Raw genomic sequence first — 23,475 nt, forward strand, 5'->3', positions numbered from 1 at the left:
AAAATCCCAGTGACTCAGAAATTAAATTGTAAGATAGTTTTCTATAAAATTTATGAAGTAGCAGAGGGAATTTTAAAAATACAATAAAATATTATAATGAAAACATCAAAACCATCTATCAAAATTTGAGAGGTATTACTGAGACTTTTCTCAGTGTCCAATTTCCCATCCTAGTTGCCTTAATTATTAAATAATAAAGAATTTAAATAAGTAATCTATTGAAGTCGCTAGAAATGGTAACAAATACGCAACAAAAACCCACAAAAACATCAGTTCCCTTATCTGCACCTTCGTGTTTACAACAGCATTATTCACAATAGCTGAGATATGGAATCTATCCAAGTGTCCATCAATGGATGAATGGATTTAAAAAAATGTGGCACATTTACACAGTGGAATACTAGCCATAAAAGGAAGGAAATCCTTTTACTTGCAACAACATGGGTTGAACTGGAGGACACTACGTTAAGTGAAATAAGCCAAGTGCAGAAAGACAAATATCGCATGTTCTCACTGATCTATGATAGCTTAAAAGAAATATTGAACTCATGGAGAAAGAGAGTAGAACGATGGTTATAGGGGCTGGGATGGGTAGTGGGTGTGGGGGATAAGAAGAGATAGCTAATGGGTATAAGAATACAGTTATTTAGAAGGAATGAGACCTAGTGTTCAGGAGCACAATAGGGTGATTATTATTAACAGTAATTTATTGGCTGGGCGTGGTGGCTCATGCCTGTAATCCCAGCATTTTGGGAGGCAGAGGGTGGGCGGATCACCTGAGGTCTGGAATTTGAGACCAGACTGGCCAACATGGTGAGACTCTGTTTCTACTAAAAATACAAAAATTAGCCTGGCCTGGTGGTACACACCTGTAATCCTAGCTACTTGGGAGGCTGAGGTAGGAAAATCGCTGGAACTGGTAGGCAGAGGTAGCAGTGAGCCAAGATCTCGCCATTGCACTCCAGTCTGGGCAACAGAGTGAGACTCCGTCTCAAACAGACAAACAAACAAACACCCCAGTAATTTATTGTATATTTCAAAATAACTAAAAGAGTGCAATGCTATGTTCCTAACACAAAGAAATCATGAGCGCTTTAGGCAATGGATACCTGAATTACCCTGACTTGATCATTACACGTCGTATGCTTGTATCAAAATATCACATGTACCCCATAAATATGTATAACTAATATACACCCATAATACATAAAAATTAAAAACTAGAAAAATTAATTCCCTATAATTAAGGGAAGTGAGGAATGAAAATAGAATGGTAAAATATTCCCTTATTGCTGGTCTGTATAGGTAGGGTCGCAAACACTAAAGCCTATAGAGACCAAGCCAGTCCATCAGTAGGCAGGCATAAAACACTAATGAATAGTGGAGACTGTGGCAGATGCCCTACCCAGAGGGGATGGCCACTCAACTCCACCAAATTATCGCAATGAAGGAATGCAGGTCTAGTCTTGCCAAAATCTTCAATATTTTAACAGGAGAAATGTATATTTTTAATGTGAGATTTTCTGCTTTATAAAATGGTGTATGGCCAAATATAACATGGCTATGAGCTGTATTTGGCTGGTAGGCTGCAAGTATGCAACTTCTGATTTAGACTATTGACTTCAGCTTGAACCAATTTCAATAATTTACATTTTTCCAGAAAAATCTCCATTTCATGTAGATATTCAAGTGCATTAATATGAAACTGTATCAAATATTCTTTTTAAAAATCTCCCATATTTACTTTTCATATCTAGTTTATTTTAGTGGTAATGCTTTCCTTCTTAATTAAATATGCTATCTTTGTGAATTTGTTGCTTTTCTTTTCCAAAGAGTCAGTGCTTGGATCTGTTCATGAGATTGAAAGGTTTTTGGTTTTTAATTTTTAAATTTCCAAGTGGGTGGGATTCTTATTCAAACTTTTGTTATTAATTTCTGGTTTATTGTATTGTAGTCAAAGAATGTGCCTATATTACTTGTTCTTTGCGATTTAATTAGGTTGTCTTTGTAGCCTAATACATAGTCATGTTTTATTTAATGTTCCAGAATCACTTAAAAAGTAAACTATTCTCTTTTTAAGGGTACAAAATTTATATCAGACACACACACACACACACACACACACAAATATACACACATTCCATGTCATTCAAATTCTGTTATTGTGTTTTATCCAGTTGATCAAATGGAAAGGAATGTGTAAAGTCTCCCATAATAATTGTGTTTCGTCCTTCTTCATGGTACTTCTAAGAACTTGCCCTGCAATAAAACTTTTGCAATGAATATTGTATTCTAGTTAAAAAAAAAAAAAAAAAAAAAGAAGCCTAAAATTCTAAAGTTATCATTAGTGTTGTTCACCAAGTATTTCTACTTCGTTCCCTTCTGGGCATATAGTTGGGTTGTACTCCTCAACACCCTTTGATAATAATCATGGCCATGTGACTTGCTTTAGCCAGTGAAATGTGAATAGAAGTGACAAAACCCTTAAGAATCACTGTGTGATTCCCCGGGTCTCTTTCCCCTGCCTTAGCTAACATGGAAGGAGAGATGGGCTGGAGTCTCTTTCTGCCACAACTCTTGAGTGAGGATGTCACAGAGAAAAGACCCAACCAACTCACAGTGACACACAGTCTGAGTGACAGCTTTAATTTTGTGGTTTTAAGCCACTGCTATTTGGGGGTATATTTATTGCTGCAGCATAACTTAGCCTGTCCTTACTGAAACAGCTCTGAAAACAAAGTAGGCAGCCTGCAAAGGGGAAAAAAATGGGTCCAATCAATATATTTAAAAAATTCTTCCTCTCACATACTAGTTAAAGCAAAATGAATTGCCACTTTTCACCATCATGTTACTCATGATTTTTAAAAATTATAATACTTAATATTGGTCAAAATGTTCTAAGACAGGCATTCTCATACATTCCTTTTGGTAAACACTGCCTAAGAAAATGTTACTTAGCATGAAGAATTTTTAGCAATTTCCTGTATTTCACATAGTAATCTCACTTCTAGGAATCCAGCACGGTTTCTGCATTGAAGATGGCACCGTACATTCGTACCAGGGAGAAAACAAACTTCCAAAGTGGGATTCTGAGATTGGTTTGCTTGCCTCTAACCTTAAATGAAGTGCTGACCTCCTTGCCCACCGAAAAGGGGATACTAGTATCTACTGCATGCATTAGCATTATGATTAATTAACTGTCATCTGCGGTTTCTTGGGATACAATAATTATTTAAAGTAAGGCTTTGGAAGACCTAAGTGGCTCCAAGGTTTGACCTTTATGGTAACGATGATGACTACCAGGACTGCCAGCTGGGATGGCTGCTTCTGAACACCCTTGAAAGAACAAACAAGCTCAGACCTTTAGACTCTCAGCTCAAGTCACAGAGAACTAAAATGCTTCTATGGTGGTCCTAAAATAATCACTTATTTCTTATAACCCTTCAGGGAAGATGCCAAATTTAACTGTGTGCTCTGTAGAATTATAAGTTGAAATCACAGACTCATCAAATCTCTTATGTGAAATTTCAGGTCCTGATGGAAAAGGAGTGGGACCTGAGATTCAGAACAGGAATTTTTAGGTGGATTTAGAAAAACTGATTCCCCATTAACTCGTCATTTACATTAGGTATATCTCCTAATGCAGCACACCAACATGGCACATGTATACATATGTAACAAACCTGCACGTTGTGCACATGTACCCTAGAACTTAAAGTATAATAAAAATACATATTAAAAATAAATAAATAAGCAGGAAAAAAAAGAAAACTGATTCCCAAAGTCTCCCTTACATCCTCTCTTACAGCTCAGACAAGATCAACTCGAAGACCTGTAATAAACACAGCTAAGGCAGTTGCCTTGATAGGGGATGCCTATTTCTTCAAGGTCTACCCTTACCTGGTTTCCTTGTCTGTAAGCCCCTGGCTAGAATCAGATCGGCATACCCCAAGAGGAAACATTCTAGGTCTGATGTGAACAGAGAGTTGCAAGATGTTACTCATTTATATCAGCTTACATCTGGGAAATAGGTGTTACAATGGACTCTAGGTTGTTAAATCAAATAAGATAGACTGTAATATTGTATGAGGCTGCTCTTATTGAAATAGGTGCAAATACCAGTATTTTTTTTTTTTTTTTTAACTCTTGTTGCCCAGGCGGGAGTGCAATGGCGCGATCTTGGCTCACTGCAACCTCTGCCTCCCTGGTTCAAGTGATTCTCCTGCCTCAGCCTCCCGAGTAGCTGGGATTACAGGTGCAAACCACCACGCTCAGCTAATTTTGTATTTTAAGTAGAGATGCAGTTTCTCCATGTTGGTCAGTCTGCTCTCGAACTCCTGACCTCACGTGATCTGCCCGCCTCAGCCTCCCAAAGTGCTGGGATTACAGTTGTGAGCCACCATGCCTGGCCCAGAATTTTTTTAAATACATTGGCTTAAATAGCTAGAAGTGACTCAAACAGTCTAGTTAGTCGTTGGCTGAAACTTGAATTCAACATAGTCAATGTTAATAAGATGGAGATGGCGTACCTTCCTGGGCATGCTGTAGAAGACAGACTTGCTTAGGGAGATAGGAATGTTGGAGAGAAACTGTCATGATCATCCACTACCATCCATGTCCCAAGCAAGTCTAAAGAATTCTCTGTTCACTAAAACAATGAGAAACCCAAATACTGTCTTCAATTTACATCCTCTGCTCTCATACAAGGATATTTTGGGGAGTGGCTAGGGTCTTTTGCCCAACCAAAGGTAACCTCATGAAACTCCATGTTTCCAGAGACTATTTTGGAAAGCAACTGGAAGCCAGAACATTCACATATAAGTTTGAAATACCAAGGTATTTATGATTCAGGGGAGTGTGTGTGTGTGCGTGTGTGTGCGTGTGTGTGTGTGTTCAGAGTTTCAATGTCCTGTTGTCACCCTCAGTGACCTATATCCACTAAAATTACAAAAAGAATACTATATCTAAAGCTATCTGCTTAAGATCTTAGAGTCATATGGCTCTTACTAGTGGCATGACCTGTGCAAGTTTCTAGAAACCTCGGTACTTCATTTTTCTCATCCACAAAATGAGAATCATAATAGTTAGCACCTATGGCTTTTGTGAGGACTAAGTAAGTTAATAAATAAAGTGCTTAGAACAGTCTTTGGCCCATGATGAAAACTCTGCATGCATTAGCTAGTATTATTGTTATCCAGGGTTACTATTGGGGTCCTGGTGAGCATTACATAAGTGTTATTTATCATTAATTACCCAGTTAAAACTTGCCACAGTAAGATCAAAAGCACACAAGCCATAATTCACTAACACAGAGTGAAATACAAAAGAGTTTAATGCTAATTATGCTTATTCACAAATGCAAGCATCTGCAGAGACATTTTTCTTTAGTTGTTCTTCACCAACACTAGTGGCTTTGTGAATTATATCGTTTGTAAACTTACAAATCTCCAGGCACTGAGTTCCCTGCAGGAGACTAGGGAGGGGCTTCACTCCCTAGAGAGACTCTCAAAGAAGGAAACATAATTGCGTTTGCTTTCCATTTGTCAAAGTGTGCCTCAGACTAGGGTATCTCCAACTTCAATGTGTATATGAAACATCTGGGAATCTTGGTAAAAGGAAAATTCTGGGCCAAGCCTGGTAGCTCACGCCAGTAACCCAAGCACTTTGGGAGGCCAAGGTGGGAGACTACTTGAGGCCAGGAGTTCTACACCAGCCTGGGCAACATAGCAAAACTTCATTGCTACAAATAATAAAAAATAAAAATTAGCCAGGCATGGTGACAACGCATGCCTGTAGTCCCAGCAACTCGGGAGGCTGAGGCAGGAGGATGGCTTGAGCCCAGGCGGCAAGGCTGCAGTGAGCTATGATGACACCACTGCATTCCAGCCTGGGCAACAGAGCTAGACCTTGTCTCTGATAGATAGATAGATAGATAGATAGATAGATAGATAGATAGATAGATAGAAGGAAAATTCTGATTCAGCAAGTCAGGGGTAGGGCCTGAGTTGGAGCATCTTAAACATGCTTCCAAGTGATGCTGACTCTGCCTGTCCCTGGACCACACATGGAGGAGAGAGGACACCAGGTCTCTGCACATGCAAGCACTTTGAGGGCCACCTGCATTCAGTCATCTTAGGGGTGACTGAACCCCTAAGGACAGACTTTACTTCCTTCATCAGGTTCTCAAAGGAAAAACTCCTCGTCACCTTGCATTTATCTTACACTCAGACCTTCTTGCTCCTGCAAATATCCACAAGCTCAATGACTTCTCTGTAGCCAAAGAGTTTTCTTTTAACCAAGGTCCCCCCAGCCCAATTGTGTCAATGGACAGATTGCTGCACAATAACCTGATGTGATTGTTAAAGGATCAGGCTCATGGCTGGGCATGATGGCTCACACCTGTAATCCCAGCCCTTTGGGAGACCAAGGAGGGCCCTTGAGCTGCCGAGAACGCTTCCTGGTTCAATTATTTCAGGAAAACATTTGCAAAGCTAGCTGGATTCACTCCAGATGACCTAGTCGTGTGGTTGTGGAGAAATAGGAAGCTTTACACTGTTGGTGGGACTGTAAACTAGTTCAACCATTGTGGAAGACAGTGTGGCGATTCCTCAAGGATCTAGAACCAGAAATACCATTTGACCCAGTAATCCCATTACTGGGTATATACCCAAAGGATTATAAATCATGCTGCTATAAAGACACATGCATACATATGTTTATTGTGGCACTATTCACAATAGTAAAGACCTGGAACCAACCCAAATGCCCATCAATGATAGACTGGATTAAGAAAATGTGGCACACATACACCATGAAATACTATGCAGCCATAAAAAAGGATGAATTCATGTCCTTCGCAGGGACATGGATGAAGGTGGAAACCATCATTCTTGGCAAACTGTCACAAGGACAGAAAATCAAACACCACATGTTCTATGAGTGATCAAACATCACTCATAGGTGGGAACTGAACTATGAGAACAGCTGGACACAGAAAATCAAACACCACATGTTCTATGAGTGATCAAACATCACTCATAGGTGGGAACTGAACTATGAGAACAGCTGGACACAGGAAGGGGAATATCACACACCGGGGCCTGTCGTGGGGTGGGGGGAGAGGGAAGGGACAGCATTAGGAGATATACCTAATGTAAACGACGAGTTAATAGGTGCAGCAACATGGCACATGTACACATATGTAACAAACCTGCAAACCTGCACGTTGTGCACATATACCCTAGAACTTAAAGCGTAAAACAAAAACAAAACAAAACAAAAACACTGAAAATGCAGAAATCAGTCAAATACATCCCTTAGGTCTTGAGGATACCAAGCCTTTATTCCCCAGTGAATGATGCAGGAAGCTCTGAGATCACCCAAACAGCTGCTGTGGGGACCACAGAGCTAAGGGGAACACATAGGGTGTAGCACAGCCCACAGTGACTTCAAGAAGCCATTCTTCTCAACCTGCTTCTCTAATTCAGCTTTGGCTGGGTGTGGTGGCTCAAGCCTGTAATCCCAGCACTTTGGGAAGCGGAGGTGGGAGAATCACTTGAAGCCAGAAGTTCAAGACAGCCTGGGCAACAAAGTGAGACCCCCCCATGTCTACCAAAAAAAAAAAAAAAAAAAATTAAACAGAATACAGCTTTGGAGACAATTTTTTGAGTGACTATTTTTTTTTCTTTTGTATATATTTTTTTGAGACAAGAGTCTTGCTAGGACACCCAGACTGGAGTGCAATGGCACAATCTCGGCTCACCGCAACCTCTGACTCCCAGGTTCAAGCAATTCTCCTGCCTCAACCTGCTGAGCAGCTGGGATTACAGGTGCCCACCACCATGCCCAGCTAATTTTTGTATTTTTAGTAGAGATGGGGTTTTGCCATATTGGCCAGGCTGGTCTCAAACTCCTGACCTCAAGTGATCCACCCGCCTCGGCCTCACAAAGTGCTGGGATTACAGGTGTGAGCCACCACGCCCGGCCTTTGAGTGACTATTTTGTCAACCAATCCAAGGATGATACAGAACTAATATGATGCACAGGAGGGAAGTCAATTCCTGACACGCAAAGGACACCTTGGGAATTGGGCTTAAAGGTCTCAAGGAGCCCGGTGGAAAAGAGCTGCAGGCTTCCAGAATCAGGGCTGATGGAGAGATCCTGGCCCCCACAAAAAGGCATCCAGGAAAGGTGAATCTTGGTCCCCAACTGGTGCTTGGTAAAAGTCACCTTAGCTGCAGAGGCTGATAAAAGAGAAATGGAAGAGTGACCACAAGGGAACAAAGAACTGAGTTAAAGTTCCAAGAAATAACTTTTGCAGTGATGAGCCAAAACCCCAGGCACTGGGCAGAAGTTTGGGCTTTTTGTTTATTTAACTCTGAATAGTTCAGGCTGTGCCCAGTGGCTCACGTCTGTAATCCCACCACTTTGCCAGGCTAAGGCGGGAGGATCCCTTGAGGCCAGGAACTTGAGTCCAACCTGGGCAACAGAGTGAGACTTCGTCTCTGCAAAGACTAATAAAAAAACTTAGCTGGGTGGGGTTGCACACACCTGTAGTCCCAGCCATTTGGGAGGCTGAGGTGGGAGGATAGCTTGACACCAGGAGTTTGAGGCTGCACTGAGCAATGATTGCATACTACTGCACTCCAGCTTGGGTAACAGAGTAAGACTCTGTCTCTATAAAAAATAAAATAAAATAACTCTGAGCAGTTCAGCCCATTTGGCACACACATGTGCATGCAGGCACAGGCGCACGCACACACACACACACATATACACACACATAGCCAGTCCCACCACTGAGGGCAAACTGGCTCCAGGCCAGGTGAGCAATCCCAGACCCTCCTGCCTGCCTTCCATTCTGTCCCCTGGAAATGTCTGGCTGGATCCGTGTCCAGGAAATCCAGGCGAGATCCCTAATCCAGGGAGATGACTGTTCCATGTGCAGCCGGCAAGGCACCCCCCTCCCAAGGAGCCACCTAATGAAAACCTCATGTGTCAACTTGAGTTGCACAGACAAACCCAGGCGAATTCCAGCCGGGCCTCGTGCCGAAGGTATGACCTCACTGTCGGGCAAAGCGGCAGGGACCCCAGAGAAAGAAGATTGGTGTGTGGGCCAGACCTGCTTCTAATCACAGCCAGATGGGACGGATGGAGGCACCACTGCCATCCTGCCCGCCCGATACCAGGGTGTATGGACCAGGAGGCATGGTCATCCTACAGCAAAGAATCCTAAGCTTTGCCCCAAACACTCCTTTTTTTTTTTTCTTTCTTTTTTTTTTTTTTTTTTGGTATCATCCACATACTAGTTTGGTGCGATTACTTTTGCATCAACCTAATAAAAATCGCTGCCATTCCACATGTTCCACACCAAAGAGAAACTTAATTAGGTAGGCTCGAATCTCTGGAGGATTCCCAGTTACAGAAGAGAGGAAGGAAAGATATAATTAGAACCTTTTTTTTTTTTTTTCTTAACAGAACAGCTCAAAAGGCCCCACTAAGAGAAGAACAATTAAATGCAGTCATTCCATCCATAACCAGAACCTGGTACCTGAGAAGTCTCACTCATTGGCAAAGTGAAATTTGCAAAATACCTTCAAGACACGCACTTCAACCTCAGACTGGGCATTTTTCATTTAGCTCTTTTCACACTTAGGGAACTGTATAAATTTTTGTGGCGGCAATACCTGTAGCCTACACTGCTGCGTTATTTTCATGGATTTTGTACTAAATCTTTTGTAGGCAACAAAACAAAACTTGAAGGAAGCTGAGCTTCAAAAATAAATAAATGTGCTTTCACCTGATGGGTCACCGTGAAATAGCTGATGACTTGGGTTTTCGTTAAAGGAACAAATAGAAATTCGCTGCAAGATTTGCTCAGAAGTTCTGCTTTCAGCGTTGGTAGCTGAGTATGATGAGTTGCAAATAAATTGGTGAAACCTGTAGTCTCTTAAACCGCATACCAGATGCCTGAGCCCTGATGAGCTCTTTGAACAATATCGTCACATAAAGCCCCAAGGGACTCCAAGCTCTCATGAAATCAGGGAGGATTTGCAATAATCTAAAAATTTCCCTACAAGCTGGGGTCCAATGAGAGAATATACAAACAAGCATGAACTTGGGGCTGAAGACGCTTAAATCTTTTTTTAATTTTTGTTTGTTTGTTTGTTTGTTTTTTAGAGATAAGGGTCTAGCTCTGTTACCCGGGCTGGAGTGCAGTGGTGCAATCATAGCTTACTGCAGTCTTGAACTCCTAAGCTCCAGCAATCCTCGTGCATCAGCCTCAACAATCCTCCTGCCTCAGCCTCCCAAGTAGCTGGGATTACAGACATGTACCACTATGCCCAGCTAATTTTTTCTGTTTTTGCAGAGATGGGTTCTCACTGGCCTTAAGCAGTCACCCTACCTTGGCCTCCCAAAGTGCTGGGATTACAAAATGTGGGCCACGGTACCCAGAAAGATCCTTAAATCTTATAGGAATAACTCTCCCACAATTATAAGAATAACTTCTGGGCCGGGCGCAGTGGCTCATGCCTGTAATCCCAGCACTTTGGGAGGCCGAGACAGGCAGAACACGAGGTCAGGAGATCAAGACCATCCTGGCTAACACGGTGAAACCCCATCTCTACTGAAAATACAAAGAAAACTAGCCGAGCATGGTGGCGGGTGCCTGTAGTCCCAGCTACTTGGGAGGCTGAGGCAGGAGAATGGCGTGAACCTGGGAGGCGGAGCTTGCAGTGAGCCAAGATCGCGCCACTGCACTCCAGCCTGGGCGACAGAGCGAGACTCTGTCTCAAAAAAAAAAAAAAAAAAAAAGAATAACTTCTGGACATAACTAGGAATAACACTTTACAAGAAAAATGAGCCCAGCCTATGTGTAAAGAAGTTGCTAATTGCTAATTCCATTCACATTTAGTCCATTTGACAAGGATTTTTGTTTGTTTTGTTTGGTTGTTTTTTGAGATGGAATCTTGCTTTGTCACCCAGGCTGGAGTGCAGTGGCGCGATCTCAGCTCACTGCAACCTCTGCCTCCTGGGTTCAAGTGATTCTCATCCCTTAGCCTCCTGAGTAGCTGAGATTACAGGCACATGGTACCATGCCTGGCTAATTGTTTTGTATTTTTAGTAGAGACGGGATTTCACTGTGTTGGTGAGGCTGGTCTCAAACTCCTGACCTCAGATGATCCGCCCACCTCGGCCTCCAATAACAGGTGCGATTGACTAGGTTTTATTACAAGAGTTGTGCGAGCAGAATCAAAGACCCAAAGCCTTCTTAGTTCCAGAAACAGAGGTATAGATTAAGACTTTTCTTATTTCAAGGAGGAAACTTTTTTTCCTGCAAATGTATCTCTGAAATAATGATGGAAGTCACTGGAAGTGAGATCTTGCTGTAAAAGGTGTGCTTTGCTCCAGCTTTTCAGAAATATCTCTAAAATATAAAGCAAGGTCAAATCAGGCCTACAAAGACACGGTGAGTCACCATCAATCAGAATTGGCAGAACAAGCCGAGAACCGCTCATACAACTGAATACCCTGGATAAAACATCTCTATCCTGAACCAGAAAATAAATGTCTACAGCTGCACTTGGCGGTTGGCCCTAGGGTCCATTCACCATATGGTCACCCTTATTATCATCCTCCCAACAAGTCCGGCAAGATAACAGGCTAGAACCACGCTCTTGCAACTGGCCTGCAGGCCAAGCAAACATCTCCTTATCATAACCTTGGTCTGTTCTTCCAAAGAGACTTCCTGCCCATCTCCTCTGTCCTTGCTTCTTGGTGTGTATCTAATGCTCAACCTGGGCATGCCAAAAGCCCAGTCCTCTGGTGCCCGATGCCTAGAATTAAGCTGCTTTTCAGAGGGGAAGGGTGTGTGTTAACAAAACAAAACAAAGAGGCCTCCTTCCTGGACCTTTATCTAAGGGAGGATCTAGCTGGTTTGGGATAAAACCTAGGGTTTTAGAGTAGGAAAGAAACTTAAAGATTATCAAATGCAGTCATTTTTCAAAGCTTATTTTATTTTATTTTATTTTTAAGATGGAGTTTCGCTCTTTGTCACCCAGGCTGGAGTACAATGGCACGATCTCGGCTCACCGCAACCTCCACCTCCTGTGCCTGGTCCATTTTTCAAAGCTTTTTAAACATTACGAGGGCTGGGTGCATGGCTCATGCCTGTAATCCCAGCACTTTGGGAGGATGAGGCAGGCGGATCACTTGAGCTCAGGAGTTCGAGACCAGCCTGGCCAACATGGTGAAACCCCATCTCTACTAAAAAATACAAAAATTAGCTGGGCGTGGTGGCGCACGTCTGTAACCCCAGCTACTCAGGAGGCTGAGGCAGGAGAATCGCTTCAATCTGGGAGATGGAGGTTGCAGTGAGCCAAGATCATGCCACTGCACTCCAGCCTGGGCGTAAGACAGAGTGAGACTCTGTCGCAAATTTAAAAAACACTACGAGGTTGTATTTTTTCCAGTGAGGTTGTATGCAGAAACTCAGTAAGTAGAAAACAGACATAAAACAAGCTGTTATGTCCATACAGTGGAATAGGAATATGGCCATCAAAGGAAATGAAGTCATGATAAATGCTACAACACAGGTAAACCTTGGAAACACTATAGTAAGTGCAAGAAGTTACTTACAAAGGAAGGCAAATTATATGATTCCATTAATAGAAAATGTCCAGCAGAAGCAACTATAGAGACAGAAAATAGAGAAGTGCTTGTGTAGGGCTTGGGGAAATATGGGGATTGAGAGGTAATGGCTAAGAGGTACAAGGTTTTGTCTGGGTGTGGTGGCTCACATCTGTAATTCCAGCACTTTGGGAGGCCGAGGCAGGCAGATCACAAGGTCAAGAGATGGAGACCATCCTGGCCACCATGGTGAAACCCTGTCTCTACTAAAAATATGAAAATTAGCTGGGCGTGGTGGTGGGCGCCTGTAGTCCCAGCTACTCGGGAGGCTGAGGCAGGAGAATTGCTTAAACCCGGGAAGCGGAGGTTGCAGTGAGCAGAGATTGTGCCACTGCACTCCAGCCTGGTGACAGAGCGAGGCTCCATCAAAAAAAAAAAAAAAAGGAGGTGCAAGGTTTCTTTCTGGAGCAATGAAAATGTTCTAAAATCGACTGTGGTATGCGTTGCACAAATCTCCGAATCTAGCCTGGCCTGGCTGACCTGGCAGAACCCCTACATACTCCTCTCCTGGATAAGCCCACCAATCACCTGGATATTGAGACCACTGACATCCTGGCAGATGCCATCAATGAGTTTGAGGATGGTATGAAGCTAGTCAACTATGACTCTGGACTCATTCAGCAAGTGAGGTCCTGGCCAGGTGTGAGGTACAGCAGAGAGTGTCTACGTGGTTGGGTGGAGCAGTCATGGCATATGAAGGGGTGTAGTACTTGCTTACTGAATTAAGACAAGAGGCTCAGGGTGAAGACACAGGTGGCGAGGACCAGATCTTACGGCTCTACTTATGGGGCTACTTTGAAAGTCTTAAATGAAACACTTCATTTCTTCAGTAGCTACTTGGAGATGTTAACCAACTTGGGATTGTTAAGCCAAATGGGGCAGAGAGTTGGGTAGAAAACAGGGTGCTTTTGCTACTGGTCCCAAGATTCTTCAATCCAAAAACAGGCTTCTACTAAGAAGGGCGTGGACTAGACAGGGGACTGCCACAGTCACTGGAGAGTAAGCTGAAGGTCATTTCTCTGAAGCTTTGAAGAAGATGGAAGTTGGGGGGAAAAAAAAGGAGGCTGAGAGTGAAGCCTCTGAACAGATCTGGACAATGGGAATGTCCAGACAGAAGGAAGTGACAATGGGAATGACACAGTAGCTCCAGCTTAGAAGGCTCCAAAGCCTGCGGGTTATGGTGTCCTTGGGATAGACCATCCCAAAGAACTCAGAGATAGTGAGGCAGTGTGCAGGATACGGGATTGCGGGGTCGGGCAGGAAGATAATGCCATTTTCTTCCTTAGGATCCCCTTCCATCAGTCTGCTGGGCAAGAATGGGGACAGTGACTGGCCCAGGATTAAGTCCAGGATTTGTTTTCCAGGTTGCCTAGGAAATGTGTGTCTGTGGGAAGCGGAGAATCACTGAATGGCCTGGAGACACCCTGGCCAACAGGGAACACCTCAAGTCCAAGCTAGTAGATGAGAATCCCCAGCTCACTAGAAGGATGTACAACACATGAGCCCTCTGGTCTCGGGATAGGACCTCCGTCTGGAGATCAACAGCTGCTACCCGTTGACCAGTCTCTCAGACAACGTAGAACAGTGGTTGCCTAGGGCTTGCGGGGACAGGGGGATTGGGAGGCGAAGGCTAAGAGATGTGGGATTCCTTTTTGGAGTGATGAAGGTGTTCTTTTATTTTCCTTCAACTTTTATTTTAAGTTCTGGGGTCCATGTGCAGGATGTGCAGGTTTGTTAGATAGGTAAACGTGTGCCATGGTGGTGTGCTGCACAGATCAACCCATCACCTTGGTATTAAGCCCAGCACCCATTAGCTATTCTTCCCGATACTCTCCCTCCCCACCACCAACAGGCCCCAGTGTGTTGTTCCCCACTATGTGTTTATGTGTTCTCATCATTTAACTCCCACCTACAAGTGAGAAAAAGCACAGGTATCTTGGAACCTAAAATAATATACAATTTAGGCCGGGCGCGCTGGTTCACACCTGTAATCCCAGCACTTTGGGAGGCCGAGGTGGGCAGATCACGAGATCAGGAGATCGAGACCATCCTGGCCAACATGGTGAAACTCCGTCTCTACTAAAAACACAAAAATTAGTCAGTTGTGGTGGTGCATGCCTGTAGTCCCAGCTACTCTGAAAGGCTGAGGCAGGAGAATCACTTGAACTCGGGAGGCAGAGGTTGCAGTGAGTCGAGATCACGTCACTGTACTCCAGCCTGGGCGACAGAGACAGACTCCATCTCTAAAATAAATAAATAAATAAAATACAATAAAAAATTAAATTAAATTAAATTAAAATAAGATAAAAATGTTGAAATAGATCCGTCATGAAAAAAAAAAAAAAGGTGAGAACATGTGGTGCTTGGCGTTCTGTTCCTGCATTAGTTTGCTGAGGATAATGGCTTCCAACTAAAACCCATTGTGGCACTGGTTTTACAAATCTGTGACTCTCGTCTGGCTACACTGGGGCTACACCCCGGCACTGCTGCAGCACTGCTCCCCTAGCCCCTCCCCTCCCCCTGCACCTGCCTTAGCTGCACTCTTAACTACAGCGGGACAGTTACCTGTTTCACGTCCTCCTTCCAGTTACATTTGTCCATGTCTGGACTTGACTGGCTGTTCCCTGCAGCCTCTTGCTGGTGAACTTTTCCTGAGTGTGATGCAGCCAGAGACACTGAGGGTTAGCCCAGGAGCCCAAGGCCAGGCTCTAGCCCATGCAGGAGCTTAGGATTCTTGTTTGAGAGGTTTTGGTGATGTTGGAGGAACATTCCCTAACTCACTGCCCCCATTCCTTTTTGCTTCTAGTTTGGAGCTCTGGACCAAGACCCTGGTCTTGGTCAATTTTTAAATAATTTCTTAACAATGTAACTTGTAGATCTGTGTGACATCTACAAAGCATCCAATAAAGAAAGAGGAAACAAACAAACAAAGAAAACCCTGTGCATCCACTAAGCACCACTGAACTGTGCACTTTAAATGTGTGAATTTTAGAGTATGTGAATTCTATCTCAATAAAGCTGTTATTTAGAAGAAGAGGAGGAGGAAGAGGGCAGGGAGAAGAGGAAGAGGAAGAAGAAGAAGTAGGAGGAGGTGGAGGGGGGACGGAGTGAGGGAGGGAGGAGGAGGGAGGAGGAGGGGGGAGGGAGAGGGGGATAGGGATGGGGATGAGGGAGGGGGGAGAGGCGGATGAGGGAGGGGGGAGAGGGGGATGGGGAGGGGGGAGGGGACGAGAAGGGGAAAAACAAGATGCTGTAACTGTTCCACCAGCCAGGCCTCTTTCCTCACCCCATCCTACAGTGGCCCTGAAACCATCTCTACAGGCCCCTAGAACTCTATGGAAAGTTACTGAAAAAGCCTGTTCTAGTCCAAGTTTCTGCTTCTCAAATGTAAACCAAGTCTCTGGATTTAAAAGCGCAAGGCCCTGCATAAACCGAAGGTCTCACTGATGAGACCGGGGCATGTCTCAGGGGAGAAGCTGCTCGTCCGGGTCTTACCGTCCATGTCCAAGCGCTGCATGATGATGGCCAGCTCCACCTCGCTTGGCATGTACCCCAAAGAGCGCATGGCCATGCCCAGCTCCTGCTTGGAGATGAAGCCGTTCCCATCCCGGTCCAGAACCCGAAAGGCCTCTCGGATTTCTACAATGGAAAAGCAAAGAAAGTCCAGTGGTCACATGGCTGGCTTTATTGCACTGCAGTTATTGGTGATTGCCTACTGAGAACTCCTAACTGCTTTAAAAACAGTGATTTGTTAAAACTCTTTAATCAGATAAAAGGGAGGACAGAAGAAGAACATAAGAAAAGAAACGAAGAAAAGAAAAAGGAAAGAGAAAAAAGGAAATGGAAGGGAGGAGAGGAGAAGGGAAAATGAGAAAGGAAGAGAAAGGAAGAGAAAGAAAAGGAAAGGGAGAAAGGGAGACAGAAAAAGAAGGTGGAAGGGAGAGTGGAAGAGAGGAATGAAGGGAGGAAAAAAGAGAAAGAAGAAAGGAAGGGAGGGAGGGGGAAAAAGGGAAGGAGGGAGGGAGAAAGGAAGGAAGAAAGCAAGGGAGGGAAGGAGGAAGGAAGGGAGAGAGGGAGGAAGGGAGGGAGGGAGGAGGGAAGGAAGAAGGAAGGAAGGAAGGAAAAAAGGAAAGAAGAAAGAAAAAGGAAGGAAGGAGGGAAGAAAGGAACGCAGGCAGACAAAAGAAGGAAAAAAAGAAAAAGAAAGAAAGGGAGAAAGGGAGAAAGAGACAAAGAAAGAAAGGAAAGAAAGAAAGAGAGAGAGAAAGAAAGAAAGGAAGGAAGGAAGGAAAGGAAGGAAGGAAGGAAGGAAGGAGGGAGGGAGGAGGCAGCTCGACCTGAGCATCCTCCAACTCTGTAGGAGGCACACAATTAGATGGTGGTCCCAGCAGAGAATCATGTTAACCAAGGACACTTTCTGAGCAAAGATGAGGATTTGGTTTCAGCTGTGAGGAGAAAGCTGCCTCTTAACTGCAGTCTTCAGGAGGAAAAGAGAATGCAGTTCCCCTCTGCAGGCATATTTCAGATCCCTGCTGCTGCAGGAGCTGTGCAGAAAGCTCTTCCAGCCTCATAGGAGGAGAAGAGTTAAGTATCCGGCTGTTTTTGTCTCATTCTCCTAATTTACAGGTGTTTTGTAGATATAAACAACCTCAGATCAATAAAAGCATCATGAAAACTCAAAAGATGCCTTTAATCACTTTGCCCCTGGGCTAGCAGAGAACTTGACTCTGCTATCAGTAAGGGCTGTTTCACTTGGCAGGCAATCTCCCCTCCTCTTCCCCTAAACCAGAGTTGCTCTAAATTCCACCCAGAGTCCCCTTCTCCAGAGCCACTGCAGCTGTCAGTCCTGGATTGGATGTACAACACAAGGAACTGGAAGTCACAGTGTGAAGATGAAAGGTTCGTTAATTGTTTCTGAGCACACCAGACCTAGAGCAGCTTTGACTTTTCATCAATAAACCCAGTGCAAGCCCAGATATGTCAGCTGCCATTATTCACCATGCCACGCAACTAGTATTGACTTTCTATCACGTGAGAAGCACAGTATTAATAAATACGGAAAAATAAAAATGATCCACCAGGCATTGGGGTTCTCCCACTCAGCTCGACTCCACTCAGGATGGTAAGATGCATGCAGAAACTTTCTATCACTCTTCAAACGCATACAAGCCCCTCGGCTCTGACTCATTTACTTACTACCTCACTGAATATCTGACCATGCCCTGGCATGATCATTACCACAAACTTGGTGATTTAAGACAATAGAAATCTATTCTCTCACAGTCTGGAAGCCAAAATTCCAAAATCAGCATCATTAGATCACAATCATGATGTCAGCAGAGCTGTGCTCCCCGTGAAGGCTCTAAGGGAAAATCCATTTATCTCTTCCAGCTGCCGGAGGCTGCCAGCATTCCTTGGCTTGCAGCCCCATCACTCCAATCTCCACCTTCTCCTCTTCTGTCTGTAAATCTCCCTTTGCCCTGCTCTTATAAGGACACTTGTGTTTGCATTAGGGACCACTCAGATAATCCAAGATAATCTCCCCATCTCAAGATTCTTAACTTCATCACATCTTCAAAGACTTTTCTGTAAGGTAACATTTATAAATCTCAGAGATTAGGATTTGATATCTTTGGGGGCTGCTTTTCAGATTGCTACACTATTGCATCCAGTGTTTTTGCCTAAAACATCTTCCCTTCTTCTTTTCCCTGCCCAAAATTATATCAAGGTCAAGTGTGGATGCTAAAGTGACTCCATCTTGGATGCTAATCTGCCATGTTGACTTCTGACAAACTCTAATTCTGGGAATGCCTCCCAGATTTCTATGTTATCTACTGTTCCTTGTGTAAGACCTTGTTCTTACCATACATCCTGCCCTTAGGCAGACTCCTGCCTTTCCCTACAATTGTCTATACATTCCTTCCCTATGGTATATAAGTCCTGGGTCTGGTAGGTAATGGCCAGGGGGATCCACCATCTTGTCTCGCCACCCCGCAAGACACAGACATAGCCCAAGTCCCTATTAAATGTTTCTTTCTGAGAAGCTAGATATATCAGCCTCTTTTTTCAGCCTTTCAGCTTCCTTGGACTTTGGGAGTAAGTTTGCATGGACTTGCCCATTGCAAAACACCAAACCAGGGGTCATGAATTCTGCAAAACTGTCTTTGCTCACCATAGCCAAGTTATCTCCCTTTCTGCTGACTGTTCACAGCAGGTCATTCATTCCTTTCTTGTGACATCCGGTGTACTCCATCTAGAAATACTATGATTGGCTTCTTTTCTGAGCGGTAAGCACCTCCTACCCTTCTTTCATCTTAGTGTGTTCCCCGCCCACACTGTAGGAGGCGCTAGACAGATAAGCTGTTCAAGGGATGATGAGCCTGAATGGATAAGGATCATATATTAGTAGTAAATTCATTATCAATACTAATCCAGCATGCTGAATTCTTTCTGGGACGAATTGTGGGCTCCAGCAGAGAGAAGACCAGCCTGTGCACCCGGACCCTAGGCTCCCAGCCAGGCGTATTAGCTAATTAGGTCCGCGGCCAAACCCTGGAGGCCTCAGTTTGTTCATGAGTAAAATGAGCTGTGCTGGCTGCAAGGATCCCTCAGGTCCTCCAGCCCTTCTTTCTGTGGATCCGTGGACATCGTTAAAGTGTTTAAGTGAAGAACAGGAAGCCTGTGTTCTCTTACACACCCTATTAATCTGCTGTTCAACACCTCCTCCCCTTTCTTTCCATCAATGGTATAGAAACAAATTTTAGTCCAACCCAAATTCTGAATCAAGGCGTTTGTCTCCATTTCAAGCTTTTCCCATCAATGAAATATGCCCAAGGTTACCTAAAACAGCCGTATGTTTTCCTACCAAGTCCCAACTGGCCTGGAAGGAGCTTGGAGCCACTACTCAGCTTGAGGTCATGGCGCACTGTGCTCAAGGACACTGGGATGGAGGACATGGCCTCATGTGGCCTGAGCTCAGATCCCCAATTGCCAAGGATGGGAGGACACAGAGGCCAGGCCTCCCGACGTGAGAGTCAGCCCATGAGGCAGCCAGCGCCAAGCGCCAGCTCTGCCCTGCAAGCTGGTGCAGCCTTCTCCCTCAGCCTCAATTTCCCCATCTGAAAAAATGGGTTAGGTGTGATGTCCTTCCAGCCTCTGTAGCAGGGTTTTACATTGGGACCAGGACATACGATGCAACAGTAGGAAATGTCAGAGGATGACAAGGTCTGCAGCTGCAGTCACTAGATAGCCAGTTGTAAGCTAAGTTTTGCTCTTAGTTCTCCGGAAGGCTCCTTCCCAAGGCATCATCTCCACTTCCCATTCCTTCTGACTCATTCCTGAACTCTCTGGGTTACTGATATGGCTGGACAGGGTAGGTCCCTTCCATTGACAGGCCTTTGTTCCTGTGGTCTTCCTGTATGCCCTAGACCTTACGGGTAAGCATCGACCTACATCCTTATACTGGACGACACCCCAGCGGGCCCTAGCTGGGGGTGTTTGAGAACATGGCCTGGAAATGAGGACCTTGACAGCTGAGCCTTTGGACCTCCAAGTTGCTCCACCTTTGGGGCTACTGGATTTAGCAAGTCAGACCATAGACGGAGGTCACTCCAGAAGTCTCTCCAACTCTTCTTTCCACAGTGTCCTCTGCCACCATGCTGGCTTAGCTCTGAGTTCCTCATCTTCCCCTTAGACTCTGTGACAGCCTCTTATCTCTTGTCACTCCAGCAGTAGCCTCCTCTAAAGGGACCTGCTCCTTCGAAGCCTTGAATGCCTGTGGCTTACTCTGTAGTCTATAGCAAGGCTGGCCTCCTCCAACCAAGCCCAGGACAGGGCAGGCCACACATCAGCTCAGGGTTCTATTTTTGGTGGCATGCAGGTAAGCAGGACAAAGCTGTCCTTCTTTATTCTCTATTTGCATAGGGAGCTCCTGGCTCCCACGTAGAGAATTCGTGTGTGTGTCTGTGTGAGTGTGTGTGTCTGTCTGTCTGTAGAAGCAGACAAACCTCACTAACTTCTTTTTTTCAAAATAGCAGAAAGAGAAAAAAAAATACAAAACTAGAAATCCATAATAGGCACCTCTGGAGATTTAATGTTTCTAGGGTAAGGAAAGCCCAGGCGAACTAGAGGCTTATTAGAAGGAAATGGGTCTTGCAGTCTGGGAGAGACATGTGATGTGTGCCTCATTTTATTTTTAATAGCAGAACAGGGTGTGAAAAATATGCCTGTAAAACCCACGGAGACACTGGAACAGGCAGGATCCCTCTGGCTCTAGGAGGACGGCTCCCAGCATTGAGTGGGCTTTGGCCACTCTCCCATCCTTGGGAACTGGGGACCACAGATCAAGTTTTCAAGAACAGCCAGTAATGTTGTGTGCTTTTCACTGAAACGTACTCCTTCTTTGGCCCAAAGTCTCTGGTGCATCAGGGCTATGTGAGCACGCCGTATCTTTGGTCTTTAATTAAACTTTACTCCTCCATCTCAGGCAACACGTGCACGTTAGACACTAGTATGCCAATTTTAACCACCTCCAAGATGTCTTTGTGGGCCACAGAAATGTTCTCTGCAATGGTGATAGGAACCTGTCCAACTGTCATTGTGTGGTGTATGAAAGGACACGTGGCAACACGCATCGTCTGAGACGACTCCAGTCTCCGCAAGCATATGGAGTCGCCCAGAATCAAAGTCGGCGTTCCCACAGGGATCTGAGCCCCTCCTCCCTAAAGGGAAGCAGAGAGTCTTGAGCCAAGCAAGGACTTGGAAAGAAATAATCCTGTTATTCAGCCCAAGAGATTTACTTCTCACTATGCTGGTAACTTTTTTTTTTTTTTTCCTGAGATAGTCTTGCTCTGTTGCCCAGGCTGAAGTGCAGTGGTGCCATGATAGCTCACCACAGCCTTGAGCTCCTGGGCTCAAGGGATCCTCCTGCCTTGGCCTCTTGAGTACACACCACCATGCTCGACTAATTTTTTATTTTTCATTTTTTGTAGAAACAGGGTCTCACTGTGTTGCCCAGGCTGGTCTCAAACACCCAGCCTCAAGCAATCCTTCTGCCTCAGCCTCCCAAACTGCAGGCATGAACTGGTAACTCTTTTCTCTTTTTGTTGGAGATGGGGTCTCACTCTGTCACCCAGGCTGGAGTGCAGTGATGTGAGCTCAGCTCACTGCAACCTCCACCTCCCTGGTTCAAGCGATTTTCCTGCCTCAGCCTCATGAGTAGCTGGGATTACAGGCGCCCACCACCACAACGGCTAATTTTTTGTATTTTCAATAGAGACGGTGTTTCACTATGTCGGCCAGGCTGGTCTTGAACTCCTGACCTCAGGTGATCCACCAGCCTCAGCCTCCCAAAGTGCTGGGATAACAGGCATGCGCCACCGTGCCAGGCTCTCTTTTTTCTTAAAAAAAAAAAAGTCTGCATTGGGACCTAGTGCCCTCTGAGAATCAGGCCTCAGCTCCGTGACGCTTCCTAACGACACAGCCAATTCCAGGCAAGAACAATGGCAAAAGCACAGCTGTCGCAGGGAGAAGACTCATTTCTCAGGCATCAGATAAAGTCCAGACACCAGCCAGCATCGATATTAGTTGGCTGATGAGAATCAGGTGAAATTTACAGTACTAATTTGCCACCTCAAATTGGTAATGAAGAACAACAATTTTTCCTATCTCAGTTGTGTACGATGCAAAATCTGCTTATTCTTCACAGAAATATATCTTCAGGAAGAATGTGGGTCTTCATTGTCATAAAGTGATGGCTTTATTAACAAAGAAGATGCATGGTGAGGCTACATGGCATTGAGACATTGCAAAACTGGAGAAAGATGCGGTTCAGCAAGACTAGGCAAGGCAGTTATTTAAAAGCAATGGAAATGCACCGGAAAATGTAAGATACAAACCTAAAGTTATTTATGCAAAGGAAGAAATTGGGCAGGGACTGAGCCTATGACAAAGAGATTTAGAAAGGTTTTTACCTTCTCTAAGAAAGGCAAAAAATGAATATTTACCGATGATTAATAAGCCATTCATTCTGCAAAGAGTTGCTGTTTACTTATATTTCAGGGGCTGTGCTAGGATAGATAAGTAGCAAAAGAAACTTTCCAGGCTGCAAGACATCTGTATTACAGTTGAAGAGACAGAGAGGTGACCAGATGTTCATAAGCAAGAATGACAAGTGCTATAATACAAGTCTACACAAAATCCCATGGAGGTCGAGATGTTGAAGGGACAACTCTGAGGAAGGGCTGTTGGGGTTACGCCTGAATCTTTTAAATCTCAAGTCTATCAAGAGAAGGGTAAACAGGCAGGGGTGGGAAAATGTGGCAAGACACGGGCATGTCTACAATTCTGGCTGCCTGGTGGGGGGAGAAACGAGAAACACTGACAGATGAGAGTGGAGAATTGCACTAGGGTGATGCTATAGTTTGGATGTTTTTTCCCCAAAATCTCATGTTGAAATTTGATCTCCAGTGTTGGAGGTGGAGCCCAATGGGAGGCCTATGAGCCATGGGGGCAGATCCTTCATGAACAGATCAATACTCTCTCTGGGAGGAGGGGGAGGGGTTGCGTGAGTCCTCAATTAGTTCCTGAAAGAGTTGGTTAAAAAAAAGAACCTGGCACCTCCCCCTCTCTTTTGCTTCCTCTCTTACCATGGGATCTTTGCACACACTGGCTCCCCTTTGCCTTTCTCCACAGGTGGAAGCATCCTGAGGTCCTCACCAGCAGCCAAGCAATTGCTGATGTCATGCTTCTTATACAGTCTGCAAACCATGAGCCAAATATATATTT

The 23,475-nt window shown here is 44.6% G+C and overlaps 1 protein-coding gene across 5 annotated transcripts in view; it reads right to left on the reverse strand.

Annotated features, from left to right (window-relative positions):
• Nucleotides 1-23,475, reverse strand: part of CALN1 (calneuron 1) — a 625,214-nt gene that overhangs the window by 311,986 nt on the left and 289,753 nt on the right. For all 5 annotated transcript variants that reach the window (XM_054560450.2, XM_024250404.3, XM_024250405.2 and 2 more), the window contains one exon: nt 16,186-16,329. In XM_054560450.2, coding sequence (XP_054416425.1) covers nt 16,186-16,329 — 144 coding nt within the window. The remainder of the gene's footprint in view (nt 1-16,185; nt 16,330-23,475) is intronic.

The sequence above is a fragment of the Pongo abelii genome, chromosome 6 (assembly GCF_028885655.2).
Source record: "Pongo abelii isolate AG06213 chromosome 6, NHGRI_mPonAbe1-v2.0_pri, whole genome shotgun sequence".
Taxonomy (NCBI): Eukaryota; Metazoa; Chordata; class Mammalia; order Primates; family Hominidae; genus Pongo; species Pongo abelii.